The following is a 22,703-nucleotide window of genomic DNA, read 5'->3' as shown; positions in this document are numbered from 1 at the left end:
TTTTTTTTTTTGTTCCTGTCTTAGGGCAACCCCCTAATTATTTCTAAAGCCCAGTTTGCTCCTCATGGTTTGAGGATGAATTTCTCCTGCAAATGAGATGCAATAACCCAAACACTCTGAGTCACTTTCACCAAAAGAACCCATGACGATCCCATTGAGGGCTGTCTCACAAACTGATTTTTTTTTTTTTTTTTTTGCCATGTGGGATATTGAAACCTCAGCGCGCATACATTTTTGTTTTTGCAGGTTGTATCAGTGAGTCTTACCCCCAAAAGAGATAATAGGAGAACTGCCCCCCTCACCGCAAAACAAATTTGACTCTGCTTAAACCTGGGGACTTTCCAGGAGAGTGAAATTGGAATCAAATGAAGTCAAAAACCGCACGTGGAGAGGATTATTTGTAAGAACACGCACACACAACTACACACCGCTGGGGAGTCTTCTAATTTCACCTTTCATGTTTTTTGGGAGTTTTTAAAAAATTTGGGGGTCAATGACTCCGACTGAAGTGGAACTTGAGCAGCGTTGCTCTAGAATGTGAAGACTGTGCCAAGAATGTTGGTCACCTTAAGGTGCTTTCAAGTCATAAAGGTCCACTGCAAAGTATATCAAAATACATTTTGCAATTTTCTTCCTTTTCAATCAGGCATAAAGCAGAGGAGAGTTTCTAATCTACAGCTAAATAAATGACTGTGATCCAGTGGAACAGCTGCCCTAATGTAAGAAGATGGCATTTCAAATGTGAACAGACAAGAACAGGAATTTCTTGTCGCAAAACCTGCCTCAGTGCAAACATTGTGGAGTGAATAATTGTTGAAAATGTGCATTGAGATGCGTTCCACTTGGCTGAAGTCATGCAGTCGGGATGTAACAGTGCAGGATTTAGATTTTTGGTACAGTACAGGAGCAATCTGAACGTAAGCCAGGGACAGAAACTGGAACTACCTCATCCTTTTGTCACGTCGACTGTGTGAACAAATACAGTGCAGTTCAACCTCTGGTGATTGGACTTCATGACTATCATCCATGCTTCCATTTTCTACAGTGCCTGTCCTCATGACTGTCCTGGGTGAGCTGGAGCCTATCCCAGTAGACTTTTGGAAAGAAGCAGGGTGGGCCCTGGACTTGTCGCCTGCCACAAGACTCTTTTCGACCACCAAGCTTTTGCGGTCACATTTACACTTATGGACAATTTAGTCTTGAAGGAATGTTCAGTGTTTTACATTTTGAATCCTTGCAGCTAAACCAATGTGAACCAAAGCGTGGCTTTCTAAACCAAAGTTCCTAGCAAATTGCGATTTCTTTTTATCAGCCAGTTTGAAATACAGTACAGAACGTATCGTTTTGCATGTTTAAATCATCCTCCACACATCTCAGCCTAGCCGAGTGAATTTCAGGGCTCTCGAGACATGGCGTGGAATGCATGTCACCAATATCTAACTAGCGGCGGACGTGGTTTCTCACGGATGCGGCGACCTGAGGGCCGGTCAGGTAAATACACTCGCTGACCTTCAGTAAACACAGGCCGGGCTGTACCACTCCTTATCTGGACAGACCCCGGAGGTGTTCTTTGTCAGAACGAACACACCCTATATTGAACCTTCGAGCTAAGATTTAGAAAAAAATACCAATTAGAGATAACTATAACTGCGAGTAAAGTTTCCTTCCACAAATTTTGTGACAATTTGATGCATTTTGGAAAATGGAAAAGGTGCCTCACCTAACCTTACCCAGAGCAACCCCCCCTCCACCCGCCACCCCTCACCCTCCACCACCCAGCAGGAATGTAACAGAATGTTGGAAAAAGTTGTGCAACAGCGAAGGACTTCAAAAGACGACACGGACTATTAGGCCTGCAAAGCCCCCGGGACGTCTGAGGGGGAGGGAGCGCGCCGATTGTTGTGAAGGAAGATTTTTAGAGGCTAACGTGAGACCCTGTGCGCTGAGGAAAAAAGACGATCGATAATCGGCATGTGAAATGCGGATGAAGAAGAGAGCAGGTAAAGAGATCAGCGGCCATAAATCGATCAATATTTTACTGCTTTAGGTGATAGTAGTTTCTCTTGCAGTGTTTTCATGTGGTTCCGTCACACAATAAATATCTGCTCCGAGGTAATCAATAGTACTGATTAAAGCATTACAAAGCAAAGGAGAGAGATCAACACGGAAACCTCTTAATCAATCGATTATTCAATCAATGGTAGGACTGTTTTTCTGATATATCAAGTTTTTTTTAAATCTGCCGTCAATTTTATAGTGGCAGATTATTTTAAGTGTTCAAATGGAAAAGCCCATACTGTACCTCATGAATACATTTTTTTTTAGTTTTTTTAATTCCAGTTTCCAGGTTAAAGTTGCAAATGTCCATTTATGGTATTGCATGTCGAGACAAATTTACCAACTAGGAAGCTAGCTTACTAACCCAAAAATGAGCCTGACAAAAGAATAACTTCAAAAGCAGACAAGTCCAAAATCTTTACACAATTGAGTAGTAGTACGAGGAAAACTAGTATCGGTATCAGGTATCTTCTTCATTGCTCCTACTTCACAGTTAGCCAAAGGCAATTCATATTTCATGTGCACTTTTGAGCAAACCTCTATTAGCAGTGAGCTAACGAGAAATCACGGGCACAGGCATGTTTGCTGACATACATGTTGAGCGCATGACGACATGAATACATATGGGCTTATTCAACGAGGTTCTAACGGCAGCGCGAGATGAGTCAGTGCGCGAATTGCGTCTGTCTGTAAACGCAATGAGCATGTAAAAGATTGTCAAAAGGAATTAAAACGCGGGGGAACAAGCCACCAGCGCGTGACAAACTGGCACCCTGCTGCCGTTGCTGTCAGGTAGAATGAGGTTTAACTGTATTGATTCCCATTTTTCTCTCCATTCTTTGCATATTTAACAAAGCAGTAGCGAGGGTAAGCGCATTTGCTGCGCTTCATTAAGCGCTGTATCATGTTACATTTCCCCTAATGCTCTGAGACTAATCTCCTTTCCTCCAATGTCACTGATAAACTCACGCCCTTATCTTGTATCGTGACTCCTAAACAGAATCAAACATATCCCCTCTCATTAGGATATCGGAGTTATACGAAAGGCCAATTATCTCCTCTCAACCAGACCCGGCTAATTGAATCCAGAGTCCGATAGCGATCTAGTAGCGAGCGTGTCACTGGATTAGTATGGCTTGTCACCAAGGTAACCCCGGAGAGGTCTGAAGTTGCTTCCGAAGGATTCGGCAGCGCGTCGCATGCTCGATAGCCAACCGGTAGCGCTTGCTTCCTTTCCAAAGGCGGAGCGACCGCTCATCTCTTTCAATCTGTGTTGAGCATGAAATGAGAGCAGGTGGGCGAGATACCGACCGGGCCATCGGCTCCTCTTAATCTGACCAAAAAGTCTGGAAACTATTAATCTAAGAAAAATGAAGAAAATGACAAATATCTTTCTGTATCTTACATCCTTTGTCATTTGAGCATGTAATGGAGAAATCGATTCTATTCTTACTGCAGTGGAAGATTCAAACCATACGATGAGGAAAAAAATCCATTTTTCAAATGTGGTTTGATACGTCAGGCGCAGCGCCAACTGGCAAAAGGACTGAAAGGATGGTTAATGGTCTGATCTTTGCCCATCCTCTCCCCAACTGGCTTTTCCGTTCTCATGAACTCCAACACATGTCAACTGCTTCTTTTCCCTGGAGCGCCATCTTCCTTCTCATTCTCGCTTTTTTTTTTCCCATGTTGAGCAGAACAATTGCAACAGGCCTAATGCTGACCAGAGACGAGTAGAAGCAGATCTTGAGAATGGAGCTGGAGGCCGTGAGGGGGTGAAGATGATAAAGAGGTCCTCGGGGTGATTTGTGGTCCAAAGGCATATTTAAATCTTACAACATGGATGCCTGATTATAACATACTGTATTTTATATTTAGGTTCAGAATGGGGAACCAATCTAAACGGCCAGGGGTCGAGTTTGAAAAGCAGCCTGCTAACCGACAGGCAACTGACTGGAGCTAAGAGGATGTCAGCATCTGTTCAGTGGGTGTTTTATGGCTTTTGTCTTATCTTCTTTAAACCAGTCCCACGATCATGATCTGCTTCCCGCTTTTTAGCTGCAGGAGATGGGACAGAGCTGCCGAGATAAATTGCAGCGCCGGATGAATGCGTGTCCGTGTGTGTGCACGCGCAGAGAGATAGGAGGTGTGTTTACATTCAATAGTTGCAGAGGCTGCTAATGGATTGCAGATATTTTGGCGAGGCGGATCACGGTCCCGAGCGGGTTTCCAGACACTACCTTTTTGACAAAATGCCTCACTCCAGAGGTATAATTTAAGAAGACCAAGACAAGGGTTAGGTTAGGTCTATAGATCCGCCTTTCCTTGAAATTTTAAACCACATCCCTGCACAGTTGGCACACCACATGTCCTAGGTACAGACACTCAAAAAAATGAAAAAAAAACAAGCTGTTTATAGCCAATAAATGCATTGTGTTTACTCGATCAGAATAAACCATAACCCCACATCAATTCATGCAGCGAGGACATCTTGGATCTAACTCAGACCTCTACTTTGGGTGGATGTCATTCCACATCATCAGAGTTCCATAAGGTCTCAAATGAAACCTCCACAGATGCGGCGAACCAAAGCCACATCCTGGACCCGAGATGGGGAAATGGAACTTTAATTGCATTCAACCCTGACAAAGGCAGCCTACTTTTTGTTTGTTTACTTTGGGTTGCCGTGCGGAGCGGAGGCACCGTTACGGCTGAATGTCAAGGTCCGTGATGATGTGGTCAACGAGGGTCATATCAAAGCAAAGGAGGCTGGGCTCGAGGCAGCCTGACAGCGACTGAAGGGTTGGTTACGATGACAAGGCTTTGTCATGACAGCGCAGGTGGGACGGTGAGCAACCCAAGCCGTCCACTGGAGAGAACATCAGAGGAGGAGGCTAAGAGGAAAATGTCAACATTGTCAGTTTCTCAGACACACACATACGGGATAACCTTGCCTTAGAGCTCCAACGCAATTCTTTGGCATCCATGCCGACAATGACTCCAAGTGGCAGCCTCGTCTTTGAGGTGTATCTTATTTTGTCTTCGCACACCGCACGGTGTATCCAAGCGACATCGTGGGACATCATATTTCACATCTATCATAACGGCGATGTTTTTTGCCCTGGTGGCGTATCTCCTTTCGTGCACCGTGATGTCCTGGATGTGTACGTGAGTCGCGCACATTCCGCAGCTGTCTTTGAAATACACCTCCAGACTTCTTCTCGGAAACACACTGAATGTCTTCTGAGAGTTTTGGATGGAGAAACGAAGCCCATAAACTCCAGTTGCATCCCAGTCTTTTTTTTTTTTTTTTTAATTTTTTTTTTAAGCAGACAGCTCCAGGAGACACACTATGACACGACACACACATATACACACACAGTTGAGGACTACAAATCACACAGCAGCTTTTAAAATTGTTCTCTTTTCTAGCCGCAGCCACACTGCTTTCCATTACTGACTAATGCAAAACGTAGAATTAATATGTGACTATGGGGGAAAATCAAATAACATAAAGTTATGATTAATTCAGCCAGGCCTTTTTTTTTCTTTTTTTTTGCAAGCGTTTAGCAGTCCGTCAGCAATAACGCAATGGCAGCTATCTCGGTGCGCTCACAATTTGCAGAGCATGCTATCTTTCGGTCAAATCTGCCTTTACAACCTAGTACAAAATGAACAGACCGGTGTTAGTTGCCTGTCGAGATGTCCAAACCAGCCCCCGTGACCTCGAAGCAGAGCCAAAGTCACTAAACGTGTCATGCGAGCTTCCAGATGTGAAATAAAAGCAAGACACAGCAACAAGTATCACTTCGACTCGGGTTTTGCCAACACAGTATATCTTAATTGTTCTGTGGTGTCGAGGCTTCTTTAAACGGAAGCAAAAGAAAACATTTCCCTGCAGTCTGACTGAATCGAATAACAGTTTCCACTGCTCAATTTCACTCAGGAAACTGTGGCTACACTTGCCAGTTTTCCCTTCCTGTTTGGTGTTTACCGATCAGGAATCGACACCGTCGATTTCTATTTTGGACAAACAGCAGGAGAAGCATCGACTTTATCCAAATGCATACCGTCAATCAAATAGCACGGCTTTTATTTACACCAATCAACAAGTATTGGAGTTTATGAAGATATTTTTATTTCGCTTACTTACAGTTAAACCCTCGTTGGAGTTGAACCGCTGGCCACTGAGACCAATATGGTCAAAGCTAAACCGAAACCTCTGCACTTATAAAAAGAAAAACAAACATCCCACAAATAGAATGAGTAGAGCTGTGGACCGTATTGACTCCTGATTAATGAGATGGCAGAATTGTACGCTGATATTGTTCTGATGGAAAGTTATCTTGATAAATGCCTTTAATTAGGTGTCTCTGGCATGACTTGTTTTGGAGTAAACAGGATTCAGATCACTTTTTGAGGAGCCCTGTCGCAACGCTGCATGCAAGGCATCAAACATTTATCTGTCACTCATGGACTGCTGCTCTCCGGGCTGGTCCTGATGCAGGGTTGCTATGGCCATGACGCAAAGTACAATTTCTGACAAGAAAAAGCGCTGCTCTTCATTATTCTGTAGTGAAACTTCTTCCAAGTAGGCGTGAAATGCGCCCCGGGGCTCTTGGAATCTACAGTGCATATTATACTTAGCAATAATAAAGATGCAACGAACACCAATAAGCAGTCTTGAAAAAAGACACCCACTCAGATTTCGGGATAGCTCCATAGACAACTTTGCTATGCATGAGAAAACGGTGAACTCCTGATGGTTTTCCTCCCAACTGGGAATGTTAAAACACAACCTGCACACAGATATCAGTCAGTATTTCTTTGGCTTGCACATACAGGCGATGTTTTGACTTTGTTTTTTATGATACAAACGTTGGAGCGGCATCTGTTTTAATGTATACAAAAGATGATCTAGCAACATCTGCAGCGCATACATTGGGAACGTTACACAGTGTACAGAGTGTGACTGGAGCCAAATCTCCAATTTTGCATCTGGTCATGCTCTGTCGCTCATTCTTTCAGCAATGCGGTACACTGCGGCCGGCCCTCGGTGTATAGATTTCATTGAATACTCCTAATATTTCAAAAAATAAAACCCATGCATACCTTCTCCAAGTGACTTTATTTTTGTATGCATCATTAAGACGAGAATCTTGGACGTTCTGACCGCCCACCATGAAAAGTACAACGGAATGACCCACTAAAAGTCGAGTCCATGTGGGGGAAATTAAAATCCTGGCCTGTCGTTTTATGAGGTCCCAATTCAAACACGTGTGGGGCAGATTTAGCTGAGTGTTTATCCTCTAAATAATAACTTTACTGCACACTTGGAAGATATGTTGCTTAACTGTATATTCCCCAAATATGGTGTTGGAGATCATTGTCCTTAAGCCTGAAACCGGACAGCCAGAAAGGCAGAGCGGTGGCGTTTCTCGTAAACTGAGTGGAGTGTTGATCACTGACAGACGACGTGCGCAGTGTTTGCGTGGCTGAACATCAGTCCATGTCTCCAAGCAGCTGACTGATGTAAACAGCAAGCAGTGAGCAAAGCGTCAACGTCGAAGATTAATACAAGAATGCTTGCAGCTGCAATTGCTTACAAAAAAATGAAGAACGGATGGAAGCTCAATTTAATTCACCAGCGCCGACGAAAGAGGGCCGTAATTCCACACGCCACTCAGCGTCAATAAATATGGGCAAATATTTAGAAAGATTTCTCCATAATTACAGCCCTGCTGACCTCTGGATTGGATGCAGCCTCCGGGACCCGCTACTTAAAGCAACCGCACGTGTCAAGCCACACCTCAGCCGTCCAACTATTACAAAGTTAGCGCACCGCTTGACACGTGTGCCAGCGCTCGTCGGACCTGTTGCCACTTCCAAGGAAAATATCGAGCGGGTAATGCCGCCGGCCAAAGTGTCCGGTGGTGAGGACAGACGAAGCGTGGCAAATGAGCCAGAACTGCTACCTCAGCTGGGAACAATTAAGGATGGCGACGGAAAATGTATCCACTATTGTGTCACCTTTTATCCACAAGTGAATCATGGAGCCGAAAATGTTCCTCGTTACGCTAAGCGTTGACCTATCGAACCGTTGTTTAACGCTAAATAACACTGGTAGTTAAACGCTGCCCTTAAAACCTTGAAATGCAGTCAGAGCAGATGACAAACTTAATCAGGTGAAGAAATATTAGACGCAAATGATTCTTCAGTCGGCGTGCATTCTCCCACCGCACTGAGCCTTGGACTTCTGTCTACATCCTGCCTTTCTGCCCGGTGACTGCACACAATCATTGACATCCATCTATTTCAGAACAAGAACAGAACCAGTATTTGACCTTGTTTGGAGCAAGAACCTTTGTTTGTATTCTGAAAAATGTTCCTTTTGAGCAAGTAAAAGAAAGTCTTTGTGGTAGATGTTTATGGCGCTGCCAGCGTTCTCCCAATATCCGTCCAAGAGTGAAGCCTTGTGGGCGGTGGGAACGGACCTTTCGACCCTCGCTTCCTCTCTCTCTCAAGGGTGTGCCTTGGAAATGATTTATGCAATTGACCAGGAGAAAGTCTGTGAATACCACGGGCAGCAGTGCAAGTGGTTGCCAGTTAAGGTCTGATGCCTCGATGAAGGACAGGGACTGTGCGGACTTAGGTACAATGCATAGACAACGGGCAGGGAGTGGAATGATTGGAAGCAGGTCAGTTTCTTCCTTTTTGCATCTGTCAGTATTCAAGCAAACTGTCCAGTTGAGGCATTCCATCTTTCACACACTTGTAATACTCACAGACCAGTGGTATCTTCCTCTTTCCTGCTCCTCCTCTTCGTGGTCTGGCCTAGTTTAGAACACTAACGCTAAATTGCTGCCCGTGCCAAAGGATTCTTACCCCCTAGACACTGTAATTCAAAGCCTCGCACCAAAGACTAATGGACCCTGTCAAGCTCACGGAAACGAATATCGGCCAGCCTCAAACTCGGGACAAGGAGGGGAAGAGAGGCAAGCTTTCGCTGTGTGGTTTTCATATTTCTATAAATCTACTCGCACATCTCCAGTTATGAAGAGATGGTTGAGGCAATGGGATGGAGAGATTTTAATCAAATGTTGGTAAAAAAAAAAAAAAAAAGCGGAAAAAAATGTGCTGGGTGAACGGGGTGCTTGAGGAAGTTTATAGAGCGTCAAATCGTGAGGAGGCAATTTCAATTCTCGGGGCTCCGCTGCGTTACCTTAGGAGCTTCGATGTGGAAGCCATTAAGAAACGTTTTATTGAAAAGGGGGCTGCCCTTGCAGTCCAGGAGGATTTTGAAAAAAAAAAAAAGAAAAAGGGAAAAAGTTAGAAAATCTGATTCTGATTCTGATCAACATTAACCATAGCGCAGCAACAAAAGGCTGTAAGGAGCTGCTGTTAAAATTTTTTTTCAAAAAGGGTTTATATCTGATTTCAAAGTTGGGAGGAATTGGTACAAAGTTGGTAGGAATTCCCCAATTAATCACCTGGTCCAAACTCCACCTAACGGACAATCCCAAAGGACTATCTTGGAATGATTTTAGAACCCCACCCTCAGTTCACTTCCTTTCTTTCTGCTCTCATGCACTTAATGCTTTGACTCCAATTGTAACCTGCAAAGAAATATTTGGCTACTTAATGCCACTGACACCACTATTATAATTTCTCCACTCCCACGAGACTCACACTTTTCCTTCCCGGCCCTCCTGATTTCCTTCCCCCGCTAGCCTCGGTCCCAAGCTTTTACATTCAGCAGTTCTTGCCACGAGGCGAAAAGGAGGCAGCCAGATGCTGAGGGCGATTACAGTTTTAAACCTGAATGAGGTGCCTGCATCTGCTTCCAATCCGGCAGCAAGTTAACTCCTACCAACGCAGAAGGACTAAATGATTAAAGAAACAGCTTCCTTGCTACTACTTTCACTAGCCTATCTTGTTTTGAGAGTCCTCCAGACTTTCCTGGAACAACCTGTTGTCTTCAGTGAGGACAGGAGCACAAACGTGAGGCTATAACAGCAAGGTATCTTCCCTCAACTCTGAAAGCCAGGTGCATGACTCCAGAAGACTAGTCAAGAAGATCCATTGGTACCGTAATGGCTCAGATAGTCTTGCTGAGGCTGTAGACAGAATAGTAGAAATGTCTTGAAAATCTAACTTCAAATACAGTATTTTGACGCACTATCAAACAAAACCAAAAACAGATGTCCAACGTACTCTGGCAGATTCAAGGGCTTCAGGTTTCAGCGTACTTCTTGAAAATGTCCGCAATGGGAAGTTGCACTAAGTGATACAAAGGCCTCTTTGGTTTCATCTATGGGCAGCTGACTTGAGTTGGACAAGGTATTGGTGAGGGGCCAATCAGCATGTGAATCCTGGAAGATACAAGGAAACCCTTGTCGTCAAGTTCTGAGTGTCTTTGCTTTAGTCTGTTCCCATTAACCTATTAGGTGGGGAAAAGTTTCCGGACCACCACAAATGTCAACGATGAATCCATCACGGAGGCACTGACCTCCCAACAGAGAGTCAATCCATCTCTCCTTCAGCATTGATATTCTGTTAACAATGCCAGAAATATTTTATAAGACACGAGGAGAGATTTGTAGCCCGAATGGTATAAATGATTTGCAGACTTGTGCGAGCCATGAACGTGGGTGGAAGTATGGAATGGTACAAAGCCCTCAACGACAAGGCCAACAGGTTGAAAGAGAAAAGAAGAGACTCCAGAATACCTCACAGGATGCGTTGAAAAAATATGTGGCTATCAAAAGCAAATATGTGCGTTTATGCTACGATAACAACAATATCAGCCAGTAAATAAGGCCAAATTCCACGTGTGTGGATGTGTTTGTGTGTCAGGAGACGGATCCTGTGAGAAAAAACCCGCTGGCCAAACCAGCAGAGCTTTGTTGGCCATGTGGGGAGGCCAAGGAAGGAGGGCGGAACCATCTAAGCTCCAGAGAGACTGTCGAGGGCTGGCAGTCCACCCGATAATGTTAACACACTTTATGGGCAAGGTTAATGCACTGGAAGAGGACGGGAAGCAATACAGCCAGATTGGAATTTTTTTTTTTTTCGCCGATGGAAAGCATTTTTTTGACTAGCGAAGATGTGAACACAATGAGAAATGATGAAATATTTGATTGTGCAACAAAATACAGAATATGCACAAAGTTATTCACTATATTTATGGTTGGAAACTGTCATGTGGTTCCACTTTCCCAATCGAAATTAAGTCCACACAGGCGGGTCCGGAACAGAATCCAGGACCTCAGAACTGTGAGGCCAACGCTTTCCAGCTGACCCACTGTGCCACCTATATCAAAACATATAAACAGAATATAATCTATATGGGAATGAGAGCTGAATTCCAATTCCTTTATCAATACTTCTTATCAATCCCATTTCTTCACGATTCTCATTGATTGTGTGAGGCAATGAAATAATTCAAAGGAGTTTTTTGGTTTTTTTTTTTTTTTTTTTTTTTGCTTTAAGGGTTGAATAACGTCAACACTGGAGATACAATGTACAGCAATATTGATACTACGATGTTTCTAAATGTCATTGTCGAAAAAGAAAGGAAAGGTACAGTTTTAAGCTGCGCGTAAAAGGAGGGTGCGGAAACAAAACCGCTGCCCATCATGCCGCCGCAGCCAGCTTTACATTCATCTGCATGCTCGTATTCGGTGTTCTATTTATTGGTCAGAAACTCGCCACAGTTAAACCTTTACTAGTAAGCAGAGGACCGACGGCAGCAACAATGTCGTTGCACAGACACCTGGGAGCTGCCCTCGTAAATCAAAAACGGAGATTCTCTCAAATGTAACTAGGAAATTTCCACGTTTTACCATATCAGTTGAAAATCGCAAACGTGTGCGCAGTCCATGCCTGGTGGGGAAACTCTGAAAAATGAGGTCTGTGGATGAGAACGCTGGCTGAGAATCAACATTTCATTCATTTGGGAAGGAAATTCTTTTAAAACAACCACTTAGTCACTTTTGCTGTTGTTTTTCTTGACTGCTCTGCGGTGACCGTTATTCTGCCGTTTCATTTTCCCTTCGGTTTTTACGAGCAGAAGCATATTTAGTGCATTCATGGGAGGGACCGGTCGACTCTAAATGAATGAAGCCCGTTCTAAAGTGCGAAAGGAACGCAGTAATTGTGTCGATGGCGAATGACCTACTACAGCTGCGGTGCGTAAAGCAGTGAGTCAATACCACAGCCGCGGCCCTGGCCGATTCAAAACATTAGTGACCGTTCTCCGTGCATACCTACAAACCACACGAACACATACACACACACACCAACGTGCACACACACACACACAAGCTCTGTAAGCATGTGTTATGGCACGCTTCACAGCTCTGCACAATGCACCAATAGATTAGGAACAGGATAAACCGGAGAGGGCAATGACAGAGAAAAGGTGAGTGGTTCATTCAGCAGGAAAAAAAAAAAAAAAAAACAGTTGACAGCTGGGCTGACAGAACTGGGCCAGGTGTGTGTTTAACCCTTTCTGTGCCATCCGCATCGGACCTGGTTCACAAAGGAAACGGGGATTGACAGCGGAAGGAGATCGGAATGGGACGAGGTAGAAGGAGTGTGGGAAAAATATGACATGCAGGTAAAGGTCAAAAGGAAAATGTAAAAACAAACCAAAAAAAAAAAAAGTGAGGCTGCTGTTTGCCGAGGACAAAAGGGAAAAACACGGAGAGGAATGCTGGCAATCGGAAAAAGTAAAAAGACAGTGACAGGAGACAGATTGGGAAAAAAAGTGGTGGCGGGACACTGTGAAAAGGAGGGATTGAGAAAGGAATGAAGATAATGCTAAGAAAACAGAGAAGACAGACAGTGTTGACGGACACGAGGAAGTCTCTTAACTCCTGTTTGCTTTTTGCTTTACAGATACAGCACCGGTACCTACCGACCAATCGGCTTCCCTTCTTCCCTGGCCACAAGCATCAGAGCGAAACCTTAAAATGTGACGAGACAACAACAGGCCAGCGGGAGCTCCCCCCTCGCTTTATTCCGGTTATTTATTGAATTATGTCGCCTCCGGCCACGGGAACGCGCGGCAAGGTGGGTGCAACTCAGCTCGCTTTATTGTCCTTAATGAAGGTGCTTTTAACCACATCAGTCGCTCTGATAAACACAAGCGCACCGTCAGGAATTTACCTCTTTTTCAAACAAACGTGTTCGACGCTGTGTTTTATATCTCATTCTGTCTCAATTTGTCCTCACGGAGAGTATTTTTAACCGGCGTAGTAGCCCGACTGTAAACAACTGTGTGTGTGTTCTCGCTCCAAGAATTAAACACTGAGGTCTCCGCGCACGGCGGGGAAACCAAACACCGTCTTTCACCTGGGAAGTAAAAGCACTGTAGAGGATAACATTTTGTCCGATATTTTCCACCTCTTAACCCGAGGGTGAGGAAAAATGGTCATTTGTGGGTGGGGGTGGACTCCCCTGTGAACACAGAAGCGTTTGAAAGTGCCATTTGAGAGTCTTCTCTAATCTCGCCGGCTCGACGTACGGACGCTGACTACTTCTCCTTGATTTGTGTTCCAGATCCAGCTTCCAGCACAGACCACCCATGACATATTAAGTTCCTATCCTGCCCACCCCTCCTTCTGCTGGAGCGAGCTGGCCCCCTCTGGCTGCCTCTGTTATTTCAGCAGTGTCAGAGCCACTAAAAGAGAAAGGGAAGGGGGCTGCGGGTAGACCCGACTGAGCCAGAAGAGAGTATGCTTTGAATGTTGGCATGGTGGACTCAATAAATCTATCAATGATGTTTTTTTTAAACATTAATATGCCATCTGTTGCTTCAACTACACAGACACTATACGTCAACGCTACCCATATGCATTCATTAAATACTTCTCGAATACACTCGATGGCATCTGTGCATACTCAAAACCCTCCACTGGGGGTAATGGATACACGTTGGATGGGTGAAATCCGAGTGTGTGATTTATGATTTGGTCTATATGAACATCTAATTGCCTGTCTGGAGAGAGTAAATGTGACAAAATCATTGACTCGCTGCAGAATACAGACAGTTGCGGGTCTGGTTTATAGTTTACTATACATGTAAGTCATATTTTATGAGGATCACAGAGCGTGCAAAAAGCCCGAGACTTTCAGAGGGTACCCAAGAAGGAGAAGAAAGGCCTTGGGGGGATATTTATACGTTACCCGCTCAGTCAAATTTACAATATTGCTTGTCCTCTAACTTCAAATCCAGAGGAGTCGCTACGCACAATAATCAAAAATGATACGGCAGACTTGGAATATGCTTGTCGCCCTTGGGAGCAAAAGAGATAATGAACAGGAAGTTTTCAAGTGAGTGGGTGAGCGCATCTGGCACTTGCGCTTCCGAACATACTTTTTGCACTTCATGCTTACAAGCGACGTTCCAGGGATAACATTCAATGCCAAATGGCAATCGCGACCTTTGGCTCATGAGCTGCCGTTCACAGTTAAGGACGCACTCGACGGGAAAGATTATAGACTGTTGAACAGACGCTGCAAAATTTTTAAAAAGTACGTATTGATTGAATTCTGCAGCTATAAACCCTTAATGCACAAGCTCGTCGCTTATCACGGGCGGTGGCACTGACACTCCATTAAAGCCCAGTCGACTCGGCTACGCTCTTCATTCCACCTCGTCATTGCGCAGCGCCAGAGGCTAAAGACTCATTTGAGCTGTCGGAGAAGAGAATACAACAGGATGAGCCAGCGTCGGCCCTTGTTCGCGTCTTCATCGCACAGGAGCCTCTGACAGGGAAATACGAGGATTAAAGAAAGGATGCTGCCAAAGAATGGAGGTGGTGTACGAAAACAACAAACGCTAAAAAAATGTAAACACTACTTTGAAGTCATTCAAGCCCATCTGGTTTACTGCCTAAATGGGCTGTAGAAGTCATCAAAACAGAAAGTCAAAGCACATGTTCTTCTGCTCTTCTGTGGCCAGCATTTCATACATTTCCACCCGAAGACGTTCATCGAATCGCACGGATTGACACACGAGGATTGCACAAGTTGGAGCGGTGCAAAAAATTCGCCTCATTTGACAGTTTAATTGCATCTCTATTAGACGACCCGACAGTTGATTCAGGTGCACTTCCTCTCCGGCAAACGTTGCAGCACAACATTCCGGCAAGCTTTTTTACAGTATCTGCGAAATACATGAATCCAAACGCAGATTCCGGAGGATGAGTCGGAGATAGTGATTTGATTCCAACTACGGACTCTTGATAAACGGTATCGCACTTGCAACAGACTTCTGCGAACGTCATGGCATCAATGAGAAAAAAAAAAAAAAAAATCCACCACTACCACACCATTGGACCATTTGGAAACGTGTTTACACTTATGTCAGCGGGGATCAAGTTGTTAAAGGATGACATACGATTAGGCCGACTAATTATTGCTTTGATTCAGTCCTTTCCTCACCCACGCTGACAGGCACGGACAGGCAAGACTTTTTTTTTTCTTTCAGTTTCCAAGTTTGAATGGACTAATTTACTGTATGGTGGTTAAAACAACCCATAAGTCTGATAAATCCCGTAATCAGAAATCTGTGGAAATACATTCTGGTGCTCTCAGATCAAAAACAAGAGATATAAGGTGCTATGCGAACAAGCTGCAAGGGAACTTGCTTCTCAGCAGCAGGTTAATGATAAAACACCGCCCCCCTCTTGTCAGCCCCCCCTTTACACAGCCTCAGACTCAGTCACAGCCCATGCTGAGGATTTAGAGGCAGGCCAGGGAGCGCTGACCCACGCTTTGATGTTTCTGGCCCACGTTTCCTCCCGGTCACGAGAAATCTCTGCTGCTTTGTTCGCTACCGGGCTTCTTGAAGTGTGAAAAAGAAGAGGAGGACAGACGGAGCGGCCGGATTGCCAAAGTTTCAGTTTGGACTCTAACAGCGTGTGACGAGGTGCTGTTGAAACTACTTGGCGGGGATTTTTGAAAAGTGGCCACGCCTCTTCAGTCGGAGCCGAAGAGCGCAAACCGAGGATCTGTGCAGCAGGGAAAACTCTCTGTGGGACTATTGCACCACTTTTAGGTAACATGAGAGCACGTTTTTAACTATGCGCTATGTTTTAGGAGAGGAAAGTGTTTTCAGATAAACAGCTCATTTCCTTGGTTGTTATCCTCGTGATCATGACTACACGCATCACCTATTTGCCACAAATGACACAGATACCAAAAGGGCAGCGGGATGAGGTAATCCCTTCTTCAAACAGCATCACTCTGGTGAGTCATGCCCGTGCCTGTGCTACACATGCACCTGCTCAAACCCGACATAGAAAACTCAAATCTTCTTCACCATAAAGATATACTAAAAACACAAAATAGACGCTTAGTGTCAACCGACCTTGCAGATCCTGCTCTCCTCAGTTTCCGCCTTGGACTTTCCCTCGGGCGTCCTCGCAGATTGGTACTCAGACTTGACTGACAGTTGGCAAGAAAGCGCCGGGACGCCCTCGCTCGCCTTGAGCTCCTGCTGCCTTGCCATGTAGCCGTGAGAGGCGGCGGCCGCCCGGACGGCGCTCGGGATGGGGAGCGCGGTGTGCACCGGCTTCACCGTAGAGGGTTGCCTGAGCTTGGACGCGACGCCAACTACCGGCATGGTACACTTGCCTCCGTTTCCAAAACAATAACGAAAGAGTGGGACACACGGGTCCCAGTGACAGCAAATCAAAGAACCAGGATGGATGGCTTGGATGGGGGTGTGGGTGGTGGTGGTGGTGGTGGGGGGGGATTTTCTAAAAAAGAAAAAGAAAATAAAAAAGTAAAAAAAAAAAAAAAAAAAAAAAAAAAAAGGAGCAGTTGCCTCTCAGAGGGAGAGGAAACCGACTGCGCTCACTCTGTAGCCCAGAGCAAGCAGGACATCCAGAAACTAAGAAGGCTACTCCTTCTTCCTCCAATTCACTCCCTCCTCCTTCTCCTCCCACAAGCAACACTCCTCCCTCCCCTTCTTCTCTCCCTTTCTCCCTCACTCACAGACACACTTGCACCGTCAGCAGCGCACCACAAAGTCGTCCGGAGCAGTACGAGGGGACACGAACTCCTCGAGGGGAGACTCAGCACTCGGGCAAAACTGTGACTAAGGAGACCTCACAGCGTGCGCTTGCGAGCGTGTCCATTTGCACGTGTGTTTTCCTGAACACAAGTGGACATCACTCGGTCTCGCTCACGCTTGGAAGTGGCTGCACTTTCTGCTCAGCTATATCTGGAGCTGCCCCTTTTGTGTGTAGGGATCTAAATAAAGACTGGAAACAGGAAAACAATAGAAATCGCTTCTCTTTGTGCTTGTGGAATGCCGTTTTCTCATTTCTGCTAACTGCTTTGGTTGCTCATGTATCATCTACAGTATTTAATGTGGCGAGCTAGTGTTTGGCATGTCTGTTTTACAGTTCTGAGGGTCAGGGTTAGAATTTCATCTCCGGCCTTCCTGAGGCAAGCAGGCGTGTTCTACTCTAGCTTCCTCTAAAAATATGTTTGTTTGGTTGATTAGAGAATCTAAATTTCTTATAAGGAGTCACTGATGGTGTAGTTGTACACACGTCTGTCTTTAGCGCAGGCAGTGCGGGATCGATTCCCGCTCAGTGATGGTGTCGCTATCTGCCCGGCGACTGACTGGCGACCAGTTCAGGGCGTGGTCCGCCTTTCGCCCGAAGCTAGCTGGGATAGGCTCCAGCTTTCTCGCAACCCTTGTGAGGATATGTGGCTTGGATAATGACATGACATGACAATTTCTGCATGAATGTGAGCGTGAACAATTGTTTGTTGTTTCTGCCCCGCAATTGGCAAGTGAAGAGTCGAGAGAAATCCCCACTTCTCGCCCAAAGTCGGCCGTGACAAGCATTAAAGCCAATGAAAGAATATTTGCAGAACTCACTGATACATACAAAAATGTAAGTAGCATATCGAACAAAAGATAAGCCACTAACTAGAGTAAAACTTTAAAAGCACACTAAGATAAGCCACAATAAATCACAAATATTTCTGAGCACTTGGGTTAACCAGGTAAGTACCGGTACTTTGAAACTAAGCTCATTCTTACAAAAAAATTCCGATGTATTGAAGCGACAACAGGATACAAAAATGCTGTATGTTTTCTATGAACTAACCTAGCCATTGTGGCCAAACATACAGTAGGCAGACCGTAACTTTTATCCATTGCGGTGATCACAATGACGATACGGTCACTGAAACAGGTTTGGACTGGGTAGGATACTCTGTTTAGACTTTCGAAAGCCAAGCCCCGTCATATCAAGCGGCCAAAAGCACCATCTTAAACTGACAGAGGGAAAGCATCAAGGGGGGGAATGCCCAAAACTAAAGTGTCAAAGAGTTCCTGCTAACACAGCAAAGTAAACCTTTCAACACTGCACTGCAGTGACAGTAAAAGAGCAGGAGGCACGAGAAAATGCAAACACATCATTAGTTGCGTGACCTTACCGCATATGGACTCGCAAAACTCACTCTGCGAGGCAGACTTTCACATTACTTACAACTCAACACAGTGAGGAATAACGACTTTACACCCTGCTGCATCCTATTCATGCTGCCAACAAGAATCTTTGAGGAGTGCGTGGCCCTAATATGGACCCGGAGTAGCACCGGCTCCAACGTGTTTCCAATCATGCGCCGGGGGCTATCGTGACAGGACTAAAACAACAGGACAGCACGTAAATGAGTGGCAGGCCTCCAACTCTGGCTCTGTGCGCCGTTGCCTGCAGTGCTCCGGGGATCGGGGCTGACTTGGCCGACGTCCAAAGTCTCGGGACTGTCTGGAAAACCGCCTTTGACGAGCTCCCATCTCGGTGGGTCGCTGAGACAGGTTTCCGCCGAAGATGAGAAGAAAAGGACCCGTATGCTCGCCCGATGGATGTCGGTCGCTGAAAGGGGGCCAGATACTCGCACGATCAAGCAGCCGGCTCGGTAACATAGCGCCGATTGTCCTTATTTAATACCGGAGAAGAGCTCCAAAGTCAACACGAGCAGAGCAGATCTCGGGTTTTCTTCTATCTACACAAACCGTGAAGGGCGAGTCAGCACCTTTGTGCTTGGCCGCTACGGTCGGCTACATTTTCTACAAAATGTCACAGCCAACTGTGCCATAGTTGAAATGTCAAGATGAGGGGGGTGAATACATTTCATTATCGCACTTCAGTAATAACACGCGTATTAAAAATATGGGTTGTGAAATCAGCAACAACTGCGACAACACAGGATTTTATGTGATCATATAAAATACATTCTATGGCAGTCTGGCACAATGAGTCAAAGTCCTGGCCTATAAACCCCAAAATTACTTTATCAATTCCATATGATAGATACTTATAAAGTACATATATATTTTCTGTTTCAGGCTCATCTTGATGAAAAGCAGAATTATGGTCATTGATCATTTTAGACAAAAAATGTCCAGGGTGGTGTTTAGAAACTTGTCAATCATTGCTAGGGTTAGGGTTTAACCGACATACACCAAATTCTTGCTATTTGACAGCTGCGGGAACAAGCTTTGGCGTTATCGGCCAAAAATTTGCAAGTGATGGACAAACCTGTCTATAACAATGTATTTATAGTTTAAAAAAAAAAAAAAAAAATATATATATATATATATATATATATATATATACTCCCCCAAATTATAATCCTAAAACACTTCAGGCCTTTTCGCGCTGTACTTGCTCAGTGTGAATGGTCCGCACGGCAACACTCAAGGACGATGTAGACCGTAACGCGACAATATGAATTTGTCAGGGTTCCCCCCCCACCCACCCAAAAGCCTTGGCTTTGCTTGTTTTAAGGAGGAAGAGGTGTTGCAGCAGAAGCAAAATAATAATTATAATAATAATAAGGGAATTGGATCCATTCTATACTAACTTTAGTGCAAAATCTCTGTGCTTCTTCATGAGCTATGTATAGTTCCACGAAGAGGGCTGTGACGTGTACTTCAGCCTGAGCAGGTAGAAGGAACGGGAAAGTCGACGGAGTTCCGCACTATGGCAAGTACAGCGTGAAAAAGCCCGATTATCAGAATCAGAATCTGAATTATCATTTCAAACACATCTTCAAACAGTGCACCGCAGGTGCAAAGACGTTGGCTTTGTAACTGATAAAAAATCTAATTTCTAACTTTCCCATCAGCTATTTTATTAAATTTTATTAAACTGACTCACAGATGCATACAGGAGGCTTATATACTATTTTTTTTAAATATACTCTTCTTCTGCTTTTCCTTTCGGCATGTCCCGATAGGGGTCGCCACAGCGTGTCATGTTTTTTTCCATCGAAGCCTATCTCGTGCATCCTCCTCTCTATCACCCGCAGTCTTCATGTCCTCCCTCACCACATCCATCAACCCTTTCTTTGGTCTTCCTCTCGCTCTTTTGTCTGGCAGCTCCGTCCTCAGCACCCTTCTACCAACATAGTCACTCTCTCGCCTCTGGACATGTCCAAACCATCAAAGTCTGCTTTCTCTAACCTTGTCTCTAAAACATCCAACTTTGCCTGTCCCCTTAATGAGCTCATTTCTAATCCTATCCAACCTGTTTACACCAAGCGAGAACCTCAACATCTTCATTTCTGCTTCCTCAAGTTCTGCTTCCTGTTGTTTCTTCAGTGCCGCCGTCTCACCACTGTTTTGTAAACTTTGCCCTTCATCCTCATCCTGGCGGATACTCTTCTGTCACATAGAACACCAGACACCTTCCACCAACTGTTCCACCCTGCTTGGACCAGGTTCTTCACTTCCTTACCACACTCTCCATTGCTCTGTATTGTTATTGCAAACAACTATCTTTACTTGGGCATGTACTATACTTTGCTTGGGTTGTTGACCTCCTCCACTAGTGGCCCTTTCTCTGGACGATCTGAAGAGGTTTACCGCTTTGCCTTTTCTGCTGTCAACCCCGCAAGTAGCCTCTCCTGCCAGTCTGCAAGAAATGAATACACTTTTGAGTTGTATTCAGTGCTCTGAAAATCCAAACGCGTCCATTTTTTTTTCCAGTCAGCGAGAACACCTCCTGGAATCAATAATATCGGGTTTATTATTTGTTCCACATGCTGGGGTGCGATACTGCACGGGTTGATGTGTGCCTAAGTGGAGGGGTGTCCGTATGAAAGATACCGCCCAGGGTCACGTGACTTCAGCACTGTGACTGTAAAAACAAACACTCCGGGGTGCTGGAGATAAGAGAGGAGGGGGTCAGGGGGGGTGAAACACCTTCTGCCCTCCCAGCATGCACAGACACACAAAGCGCTTAAACACAACCCCTATGGGAGAGGAGATAGATAGACATCCACCTGGTCCTGTCAACACACTGAATGCTATCAGTCAACCACACGACAGACAACATGGAAACCAAAATAAACAGATGTCAAAATGGTGGCCGCCAGGGTGAGGCTCATTCGCTTTCAGTGACTCGCGCTTCTCGCTGTTTCGGATTTGGCTCACATGCACACACACACACACACACACACACACACACAGTGATACGCGCTGACTATTGTGATCGCTCGCGCGCCCACAAACTCCAAAACTCACACGCAGTCTCTCTCGCATTCACACGCTCATGTACATGCCCTCACACACATCCAAACAAGACAAAACGAACATTACGAGAATCAAAACCTCCTTGAGATCAGCTGTATAGCAAGGACATTTGCGTTCTCAAGAAACAATGTTCATTGGAAAGAATCATTAAACACAAGGGGAGCCTGTTTGAACTTCACAAGAGGTTGCCAAACAAGCGTGCCACATCCCTCGAGTCAGTACATAGCTTAAGCCTCATTAATTTCCAATGCGCGGCAAGGCACACATGGCTTTTAACCTCCAACTCGCGGGCCGTAAATAGGGACAAGCTTGTTTGTTTGCCGAACTGATAAACACATATTGCGCTCATCTGGGGTTCCTCGGACTCGCCCTCATTAGCGCGGAGCCTCGTTTCGAATGTCAGCTTTTTAACGCCGCCGTCTGATTAAAGGGGACACGCTCGGGGAAATGAAAAAAAAAAAAAAAAGGGGTGGGGGTGGGGGGCTTCAGCCTTGTAAGCTGGCAGAGTGTCAACGGGCCCAGGAGCGAGGGCGATGCCACGCCACTCTGCGGACGCAGACTCATACGTACAGCTGCCTGCATCCACCGTGTAACATCTCATTATCTTTAACGTCTGCTTGCTTGTAAAGAATCCCTGTAAACATGCAGCAAGAAGCTATACCGCTCTTTTAAACTACAGCACATATAAGAGAAAACAGCTGGAGGGGATCTGTGCTATGTTTGGATTTATGTGACATTGAGGAGGAGGAGAAAGGCACGCAAAAGGGGGTGGGGCGGGGGGACAGTCATCTAATTGTACATTCTGACCCGTGCAGCAACTACTGAGAGGCTTTCTGAAAGGGTCCAAGGATGTGGAGGAAAGACGTACGATTGTATGTGCGTGACAAGACAGTGCCGACCGGTGGGAGTTCCTGTCCTCTGACACAATCTGTGGCGGCTGTGCATCCTGTTGACTGGCGGCGCTGCTCCCTCCGAACCCCCACCCCCCGACTTCAGACTGTTGCACCTGTTGACAAAGTGAAGGCAAACTCGCAGCAGATGAGGCCGCGATTCAAATTGAAGATGTCTCACA

At 45.3% G+C, this 22,703-nt stretch overlaps 1 protein-coding gene and 1 long non-coding RNA gene across 13 annotated transcripts in view; one reads left to right on the top strand and one right to left on the bottom strand.

The window, feature by feature from the left end:
- nav3 (neuron navigator 3) overlaps window positions 1-22,703 on the bottom strand; it is a 261,068-nt gene that overhangs the window by 114,121 nt on the left and 124,244 nt on the right. For 4 of the 10 annotated variants that reach the window (XM_061807749.1, XM_061807750.1, XM_061807759.1 and 1 more), the window contains exon 1: window positions 16,439-16,811. The exons of the other annotated variants lie outside the window; for them this stretch is intronic. In XM_061807749.1, coding sequence (XP_061663733.1) covers window positions 16,439-16,693 — 255 coding nt within the window. In that variant the 5' untranslated portion in view covers window positions 16,694-16,811. Of the gene's footprint in view, window positions 1-16,438; window positions 16,812-22,703 lie in introns of those variants that run through there. 10 annotated transcript variants of the gene reach the window in all.
- Window positions 1,827-13,816, top strand: LOC133493595 (uncharacterized). Of its 3 annotated transcripts, none has more exons than XR_009793054.1 (3): window positions 1,827-2,000; window positions 12,961-13,134; window positions 13,624-13,816. It is a non-coding gene; the product is annotated as an uncharacterized LOC133493595 (long non-coding RNA). The 3 variants fall into 3 exon arrangements; XR_009793053.1 differs by lacking the exon at window positions 1,827-2,000 and adding an exon at window positions 8,648-8,756; XR_009793052.1 differs by lacking the exon at window positions 1,827-2,000 and adding an exon at window positions 12,534-12,679.

The sequence above is a fragment of the Syngnathoides biaculeatus genome, chromosome 20, assembly GCF_019802595.1.
Source record: "Syngnathoides biaculeatus isolate LvHL_M chromosome 20, ASM1980259v1, whole genome shotgun sequence".
Lineage (NCBI taxonomy): Eukaryota > Metazoa > Chordata > Actinopteri > Syngnathiformes > Syngnathidae > Syngnathoides > Syngnathoides biaculeatus.
Note: the sequence above shows the minus strand (reverse complement) of the source record. Positions and strands in the feature narration are given on the sequence as shown.